Genomic DNA, 9,434 nt, shown 5'->3' on the forward strand with positions numbered 1-9,434 from the left:
TGGTAAATGCAATGAAGGCCGAGTGTGTGAAATAGGCTCCCAATCCCATGAAAGAACTAAGCAACTATGGTACATTTAATTTGGGCCCACTATCCAGCAACAGGCTGCCAACCCTTTGAAGGAACTGTTAAGCAACCAAAGTCTATACAATGGAAGTCCACCATGACATGGCAGACGCCCAAATCCCTGGAGACACTGTTAAGCAACCAGGTTTTACCATGTTAAACCAATGAAGAGATAGGTAGAGAGACACAACCCAATGTGGCACTGACAAGCAGCTGGAGTACATCTTTACACTGTAAGGTTCTAGATGTCCAACTGGGTATGAATAGTTTGCAGCCCAAGGATGCCAGCTACAACATATTATATGTTTTTAACAGTCTACTCGGAAGGGGTGGAAACGTAGATCACACGGGTTGGTGTCATCATTGGAGCAAAGTTAGTCAGTGATCCTATAGGAAAAATGTGGTATGCACAATGACAGTGTATGGAATGGGAGAACTTCTGGGAGAGAAAGAACAGAACGTGGTCCTATCTTTAAACTTCTTGCGAGCATAAACTCGCTTGTAGAAGAATATATCATCAATCTTCAAGTAACAGGACTGAAATATGGTAGGGCTGACTCAGCCTTTCCCGGTTCAGCCTTCATCAAAGTGATACTGTTGCGTTAAGTTTATAAATAAATAAATACACACAATATGTATATATATACCACACACACAAAAGAAGGATTTCAAAAACCAAATCTGCACAACACCACCATTTATTTCCAAACATACTGGCAGCATTACTTTCCTGACGTGTTTCGGCTGTCTCATGCAGCCTAGTTCACGGGTGAGTCACAGCAAAATTGCACGTAATTGGAAAGCCATACGGTCACGTGACCTTGTATGCTGATATGTAAGCATACAACTCCCATAATGCACTTGTGAAGCAAATACATTAATCCAAGATGAAATCATGCTTAATAGCGTTTTAAAACCATCACAGTCTCAGTATAAGAAATTTGGTTTTAAAACGCTATTAAGCATGATTTATATGACCTTTGCAGTTTGGATTAATGTATTTGCTTTTCACGTGCATTGTGGGAGTTGTATGCTTGCTAGCAGCATACCCGGTCACGTGACAGTATGGATTTAAGGCTCGCCAATAACGTGCAATTCTGATGTTACTCACCGGTGAACAAGGCTGCATGAGGCAGTTGAAACGCGTCAGGAAAGGAATGCTGCCAGTTTGTTTGGAAATAAATGGTGCTGTTCTGCAGATTTGGGCTTTGAAATCCTTCTTCTGTGTATGTTTGAATGGCGGGCTCGCCATGTCAGCGTAACAATGCCGCCCTGCAGGGATGGGGGCTCCCAGCAACATTGGAGACTTGTGTTTGGAATATATATCGTGTGTTTAGACAAACAGAAATACATTAAAGTACTACAAAGGTACTCGCATAATACGAATCTGCTTATTGGGCACAATTTATCTCCAAAATAAATAACCACCTCTCTCATTTTACAAAGGATACATAATGAGAGACATTGTCATGCCATGGCTCTCGCCCATCATGTGAGGAAAAACATAAGACATAGGGGAGTGGTTAATCAAAGGGTTTTACCTATGATTCTGTGTCCATGGGGAAATGCGTTACACATAAGGACTTCCAGACACCAGGCCCATAAGCAAGGGCCTCAATTGCTGCACCATATAACACCAGCACCCCTTTCTACTGCTTTTGCTCCCTCAGTCCCTCACTGATGCCGCCTTTTAACAGGAGTCACTGCTTTTCCTCTTGTCATTTTGTACTGTGTAACTAACAGTTTTACTCTTCAAAAGACCGAGGCACAGTGACATCTGAGAGAAGTAGCGTTCACAGGCAAAGGATCTGGAAGCTAAGAGGAGGATGTGCCAGGGCTCTGCGACCTGCCTTGGTCTCGTAAAGAGCCTCTCAACTATCTCTTTGCATTCTTGCATAGTAGTTTTCATTTTCCACTTCGAGATACAAAACTTGTAGAACCAGAGTGCAAATCTCTGTGGAGACTGGCAACATTTCCAAGGCCTGTTGACACAGCAGCTGAGACTTGTTTAGATCAGTTTCCCTTGGGAGGGACTGGGACATCATTGGCACATGTAGAATGTCTGACTTGAAAACTTACCCGGGTTAAAATCGTCCTGCCCGGTGTAGAAGTAGAAGGCGAGGAAGATGCCCAGGGAGGCGACAATCAGCTTCAGGAGTAGACCCATTATGTCTGTAGGGAGAGGAGACGGTACAAGCCAAGTCAGAGGGAGCTGCAACTACAACGAAAACCACGTAACGCCGTTTCTTGCCGACCTTTAGCCAGAGAGCGCTAAGCTTGAATTGCTCACCCCGCCCACACCAGACCAGACTATGCACCTCCCCTCTCGCTCCCTCCCTAATAAGCACGTGCTCTCTTTCTGCTGCACCCCACCTCCTATCTACTGGTGGCGTCCTTGCCCCTGCGCTTACTGGGAGGGATGTGAACTTGGCAGGCACATTTGTACCTGGTGCCAGCTCCTAAGCAAACGACGAGAATACAACAGGAGCAAAGGAAAGCTAGGGCAGTAGAGGGCGCTCTGCTACTGGCTGTGTTTAACAGACTGCTAGAATCTTCAACACTACAGCTGGCGACGAGAAGTGGCTGCACCAGCCTCCCACGCCTGACACCGTGCGCGCTCCACTTTCTTTGAGCCAGCCCTACGCCCCCTCCCACCCCCACTCTGTGGCAATTCTGCCAGGGAAGGGAACATTTTCAACAGATCTGCATGTTGCACAAGAGCTTTCAAAAACTCAAACTGGGCTCGAGCCGAATGTGTTGTGTCTCCTCGTTATGAGTTACTAGGCAACATATGTCAGATTCTGCATTGGAATGTAAACATCGGGGGAGGACAGTTGATTATTGGACCAGGAGATGTGAGGGCGTTGTACCTGTGGCTGCCGACAATAAAGCTGTAGACTTTAAGCTGTGTATTATAGTGTGTACACAACAGAATGTTTAGCTATATACTCAGGAAAAGAACCGTCGTCACATGCACTGACCAGCTAATTTTTGATAAAAAACTGCTAAACTAAATACTTCTCCAACATATCCTTTATTACAAGAATATGCATAGACTTAGAAAATGTGCTTTTTGATGGAACGTTTTCTACTATAATGGAGTTTTAGCAGAAAACATGTAAACATTGCTGGAATTGGAGCAATTGCTTATAAATTGGGGGCCAATGTGTAGCAGCGAAAAGGGGGTGGAGTTATGAAGAGTGGAATCATGAAAAGCCGTTTCTTTTTTTTTTTATTTCAGTAATTTTTTATTGAAAATAAAGCATATTTACATGGTACTGGGTGAAACACATGGGGAGAAAGAAAGAAAGAAAAAGCGCCGGGGGGGGTGCGGTTTGTCAAGCATTGTCTGCATTGGCTTAAATTAGTTTGGCTCTTGACAGTCCATTCTACAGTTTGTTTCATCTTCTCTTCTTTCTGGCACGTTCCAGTTCCCCCCGTTTCTCCCCGTGTCCCTTTGCAACCAGTATGGCTATCTTTCCGGCCCCCTGGTGATGTGAGGAGATAGAAGATCAAAAGAAGAAGGAGTGTGAGTAGAGAGAGATGTAGGCGCATTATGTTGTTGAGTAGGGTGCATGTGTACGTTTTGTAGTATTGTTTGTCTGGGTGTTTAGGGTGGCTTGTGAGAGGACAAGTAGTTGTCTAGTGACAGCCACATCTCGCTCTTTTTCCCTGAGTCACTTTGGCTGTTGGTCGTTATGGTGTCGGTTCCCCTTAGGAAAATGACCCAGTTGAGCCAGGCTTTGAAGGTGGCCTTTGCTGTGTCCTTCCAGTTATTTAACACCGTTTTGACCGCTGCTGTGAGCAGGAGGTCAATCAGGTCTCGGTCACTTGCAGATGTTATGGAGGGGTCATTGTACCCCAGAATTAGGTGGTGGAAGTCCATTGTTAGTGTGGCCCCTGTAACGTCATTGATTAGAGTGATTATGGAGTGCCAGAACTTCTTTGTTTTGGCGTAGTGGAAGAGGAGGTGAGCAAGGTCCCCCTTTTGCCTGTTGCAGTTCCAGCAGGAGTCGGTCTCTCTGAGGCCCATGTTGGCTAGCCGTGCTGGGGTCCAGTAGGCCCTGTGCACTAGCCAGAATTTTGTTTGATCAAGGGTCGTTGTCACCTTCCTCCTTGATGTGGAGGACCATAAATCTGCCCTTTCCTTCTCACTTAGCTCTCTCCCTGCTGATTCTTCCCATTGGCTTAAAGTTCTGTTATTCATTTTGGACGTTTTGGGGGTCATGGCTCTGTATATGTGCGCTACCTGGTGTCCTGTGATGTTCAGGCTGTTAGCGTATTGTGTTATTGATGGGGTGAGCGTGTTTATGTTGGCTTTGGCTAGTGCTACTCTTATTTTAAGGAAATTATAGAGCTCTATGTTGTCGAAATTGTATTGTTGTCTGAGTTTGTCAAACGTTGTCTGATTCCCTGTCTCCTGTAGCTGGCTCACCGTTGTTATGCCTTGCCTGTACCAAGTGTGCATATCGAGTGTTTTATTCCTGTACCTAATTCTGGGGTTGTGCCATAGCGACTCTAGCTGAGATTGTCTGATGCTGATGTCTAGTAGTTTGTCTAATTTTAGTAGGGCCAGTCGTGTGTTCCTGAGGATTGCGTTCTGTTTAATCGCGGGGTGTTTTGTCGCTGTGAGTAGAGCTACGGGTTCCATTCCTCCTAGTAGTCTCCGCTCTAGGGAGAGCCTGGCCGGGGTGTAATTGTTCTTTGGTGATATCCAGTGTAGGCCCTGTGCTGCCAAGCAGGCTGTTTGGAAGGTTCTAAAGTTCGTTATGTTCAGCCCTCCTAGAGCCTTGGAAAGTCTGAGTTTCTGAAGGCTGATTCTAGGTTTCTTCCCTCTCCATAGGAATGTGTTTAATAGTTTGTCCAGTTTCTTGTGAAAGTCAGGTGTGTTGGTTAGTGGTAGCATGTTGAGCGTGTAGTTGATCATAGGGGTGACCATCATTTTGATGGTCTCAACCCTTCCTCACCATGTAGTAAATCTAGGCGACCATCCCTCTAGTTTCTCTCTTATTTTGTGTAAGATTGCTTGTTCGTTCTGGTCTACTGTGGTCCGCAAATCTCTCTCAAACAGGAGGCCCAGGTACTTAATGGCCTTCTTCTGCCATGTTAGACCTGAGGTCCCCAGCACCGTCTTGTTGGTGTGTATGTTCAGTGGTTTGCATTCCGATTTCTCTTTGTTAAGTTTGTATCCTGACACTTGCGCGAACTGATCTATTGTTTCCATTAGTGCTTTAATGGAACTATCAGGGTCCTCTGTTACAATGAGGACATCGTCTGCATACGCTGCTAATTTGAAGGATTCGCCCACTATAGGTATGCCTCTAATGTCGGGGTTTGAGCGGATCATGCTTAGTAGTGGTTCAATTGCTAGTAGGAAGAGGCCCGGGGATAGTGGGCATCCCTGCCTCGTTCCTCTTTTGAGATCTAGTAGCTCCGATGTGCCTCCATTCACAACCACGCGGGCTTTGGGTTCATTGTACAGTGCCATTACCATCTTCCTATAGTGTTGGCCCAGTCCGAATTTTTGCATAAATTGGTCTAAGTACGGCCATGACACTCTGTCGAAAGCTTTTTCTGCATCGAGGGCGATCATGACCGCCGCGTTGTTGCTTTTGGTCGCGTGGTTGATTACGTGGCACAGCAATCTTGTATTGTCTTGGGACATCCTGTTCTTCAGGTATCCCACTTGTGCGCAGTGTATGAGGGATGGAAGGTATGTGTTGAGCCTGGTGGCAAGGATCTTGGCATATATCTTGCAGTCTACATTGATAAGTGAGATTGGTCTGTAGTTTTTCGGATGTTGTGCGACCTTGCCTTCTTTGGGGATCACTATAATGTTGGCTTCCGCCATAGATGGCGTCATGCGGCCTTTATGTATGCAGCTCGCAAAGACTGCTGTCATTGTTGGCCTTAATGCTGTGATGTAGTGTTTGTAGAACTTGGCTGTGAAACCGTCAGGCCCAGGGGCTTTTTTTATCTTTCAGGCTTTTGACTGCTCTCTCTACCTCATCTCCAGTTATTTCTGAGTCTAGTATGTCCTTCTGTGCTTCTGACAGGGTTGGAGTTGTGACGCCTCCCAGTAGCTCCTTTCCCCCATCTGCCTTTAGCATTTCGTCTTTTTTGTATAGCTCTGCGTAAAAGTCTCTGAAAGTGTCCAGTATTCCCTTGTTCGATGTATGTGATTTGTTTGTGCTGTCTTTGACTGCTGCTATTGTGTGCTGCCTCTGCTTGCCTTTGAGGTATGCCGCAAGTGCCTTCCCTGCCCTGTTGGCCGAGCATAGGTTTATTGCTCTATACTTGTTAACCCACGTTCCTGCCCTCTCACTAAGGATCTTGTTTAACTCGTACTTTTTCTTTGTTAGTGTTGTGAGGGTGTTTCTGTCCTCTAGATTGATTATGTGGCCTGCTTCTAATCTTTTGATTTCGCTTTCTAGGTCAACTATCCTTTTGTTCCTTTCTTTGTTTTGTCTTCCTTTAATGTTCATTATGGTCCCTCTTACAGTAGCTTTCATTGCGTCCCATAGTGTCTCTCTTCCTATGTCTGCTGTGTCATTGTTTGATAGGTAGTCCTTGAGTGCAAGTTCTATTTCAGTGCTGCTGCTGGTGTTTTTGAGGAGGTCATCGTCAAACCTCCATCTTCGTGTGGGGTGCTCGTTGTGTCTGCCCGTTAGAGTCAGGCAGATGTGAGAGTGGTCTGAGATCGCTCTTGGGCCTATCTCCATGTGCTCTATAAGGTGTGTGTGGGTGTCTGATATAAGTATATAGTCGATCCTGCTGTATGAGTTGTGTGGGTTTGAGTAAAAATTATATTCCCTCTCATCTGGGTTCTGTAGCCTCCACGGGTCTGCTAGTCTGAGTCTAGCACAGAGGTCCTGTAGTGGGTTGCCCCTCTGCGTATTCAGGCTGTGTCTTTGTGGGTGTCTGTCTATGGCTGGGTCCAGTACCTGGTTCATGTCGCCCGCTACTATTAGCAGTTCTCCGAAAGGCAGCGCTTCTAGTTCCTTGCCTGTCTGTTCCCAGAATGCCTTGTCCTCCGTATTTGGTCCATAGATGTTTGCCACATGTATAGGTTCCTCTCCCCTGAGCAGGCTAGTGATTAGTAACCTCCCCTCTTCGTCTCTCTTTGTTTTGACTGGTGATAGTTTTGACTTTTTGCTAAGTATAGTAATGACTCCGTTTTTTTTGTTTCTTGCAGGTGTCCCTATTACGTGACCTATCCATCCCGCCTTTAGACGGTGTATGTCTTCTTCAGCTAGCCTCGTCTCCTGCAGGACATAAATATCACTTTTTAGTTTGAACAGGTGATCTAGGACTTTCCTTCTCTTAACTGGGTGGTTGAGGCCCTTCACATTCATTGATACTACTCTTATGTCCGTTTTGAGATTATGGTTCGTGTTGTGTGTCATTTTCGTTCCTGCCTGGCTGGCTTCCTTGTTGGCCTCCTACTTGTCTTAGTTCTGTACATGGTTCTCCTGCCTGCTCTCTCTTGAAGAAGAATAAGGGTGTAGAAAGATAGGAAAAGAAAAGAAGATAGTGTCAGCCCATGTGTGTGTACCCCGCTCCCCCCTCCCCCACCTTTACCCCCCTCCCCTCCCTCCCCCCTCCCCCCCTTACTTGCATATTGGGTGTGCGACAACAAAGTTCCCTTGTCCGCAACTCCCTGAGGTAGATTGGTTGTCGCTCTGCAAATGTTCATCTTCTTGTTATTTAGCTCTGCTGCTTCTCGCTGCAATGCCTTCCTCCGCTGCTCGAGGTAGTGTCTTATTAAAGTTCCCTCACTCAAGCTATGAGGTAGTTCTGAGGTAGCCTTGAGGTAGATGTCGGTGTAAGTTCATTGGCTTAGTCTCTTGGTGTTGAGGTATTTCCTTGTGTTCCTTGTGTTTGTTTCTTCCTGGGGTTGGCTCAATCAGCCTTCCCTTCTTCTTCGCTTGGTGATGCGCTTCTTTTCGGAGCAAGGGACCCACGTCTGGGCATATCCTGCCAACTAAGGGCGAACAAAGCAAACACAAAGAGATGATGGACGGAGCACTGAAACTTTTCAGACACTCCACCTCAAGTCACAGATCTAGGTTGGATCCATCACTGTTCTTTAGATCACTTTGCCACCCCAGTCAAACCCAGCCATATGCAAATCAGTCTTGACCTTTTTCCTCATGGGAACAGTACAGCCCAAACTGTCAAGCTATATCTTCCACAGATCGGAAACAAGCATTCTGGAACTGGTTTCAGGGTCCCAACTCGCATCAACCAGACTAGCTTGAATCCAGTGGCAAAGTGAGTAATGGACCCATGTCTGGGCATACCCTGCAAAATAATTGGCAACCAGGACAAATGCAATAGTAAATCTGTTCTGGCTTATTTAATTGGTCAAAGGAGGCAGCATTTTTAAATATCTTATGGGGTTAAGGCATTTGCTGCAGATATCCTTTAGTAACCAGAAAAAGTTCAGGGGATACTAATGGTAATAAGAATACGTGCCAAGAGAACAGATTCTGATGAGAGACTCCTGATTTGTTTTTTTTTAAACTCTTTTTATTAATCAATCAACAAAAATTAATTCACATTACAACAAAAAAAAGGGAATTCAAATAAAACTTCAGGTGATATCAAATTATGTCCATCTTGTAGGCCAATATTCACAGGTACAGAATCGCATGCAACTATATCTGTTTTGACATGATCACAGGGATTCCTTTGCTTCCAATTCCAGTCGTGACACTGGTGGGTCACAAATCTCTCCACGGTAACTGTTCCATGCTCCCCAGACCTTACCCCACTTCCCCGGGCAACCCCTGGCCACACACACAGACTTCCCCCTAAACATACACCAGTCCAAGTCCTCGGCCCATTTAGAGACTCAGGGCAGCTGGTTTGCTCCCCAAAGCTGAGCAATATTTCGTTTTGCCAACATATATGCCAGTGTCACCCACTGTCTCTGTGGGTTCCCACACATTCAATAGACACCTTCGGGCCGCTGGTCATATTTCCTCACCCAGAACCTCCTTCAGTTCGTCATGCACCTTTATCCAAAACGCCTGTATAGTCACACAATGCCAAAGAATATGCATAAAGGTGCGAGGTTCTCCACATTCCCTCCTGCACTCTCCACTCCCCACTTGCCACATTCGCACTAATCGAGGCCCGGTGATATATGATCTATGCAAGATCTTTAATTGCACAAGCCGGAGCCTCATCTGAATCGCCACTACCTTCGGGGAGGAGACTGCCTCCACCCAGTCTTCGTCGTCTAATTCCAACCCATCTGCACTCCCATGAGTCCTAACCCGTTCCAGCGGACTCTCCATGTTATTGACAAGCTTCCTATATATCAGGGAAATGGCCTTCTCGGGGAGGTACCCGTCCAGTACA

At 46.0% G+C, this 9,434-nt stretch overlaps 1 protein-coding gene across 1 annotated transcript in view; it reads right to left on the reverse strand.

The window, feature by feature from the left end:
* LOC147712695 (11-beta-hydroxysteroid dehydrogenase 1-like) overlaps window positions 1-2,477 on the reverse strand; it is a 208,052-nt gene extending 205,575 nt beyond the window's left edge. The window contains exon 1 of the mRNA XM_086923363.1: window positions 2,145-2,477. Within this exon, the coding sequence (XP_086779489.1) occupies window positions 2,145-2,232 (88 nt within the window). The 5' untranslated portion in view covers window positions 2,233-2,477. The remainder of the gene's footprint in view (window positions 1-2,144) is intronic.
* Window positions 2,478-9,434: the final 6,957 nt, after the last annotated feature.

This window comes from Lissotriton vulgaris, chromosome 5, assembly GCF_964263255.1.
Source record: "Lissotriton vulgaris chromosome 5, aLisVul1.2, whole genome shotgun sequence".
Taxonomy (NCBI): Eukaryota; Metazoa; Chordata; class Amphibia; order Caudata; family Salamandridae; genus Lissotriton; species Lissotriton vulgaris.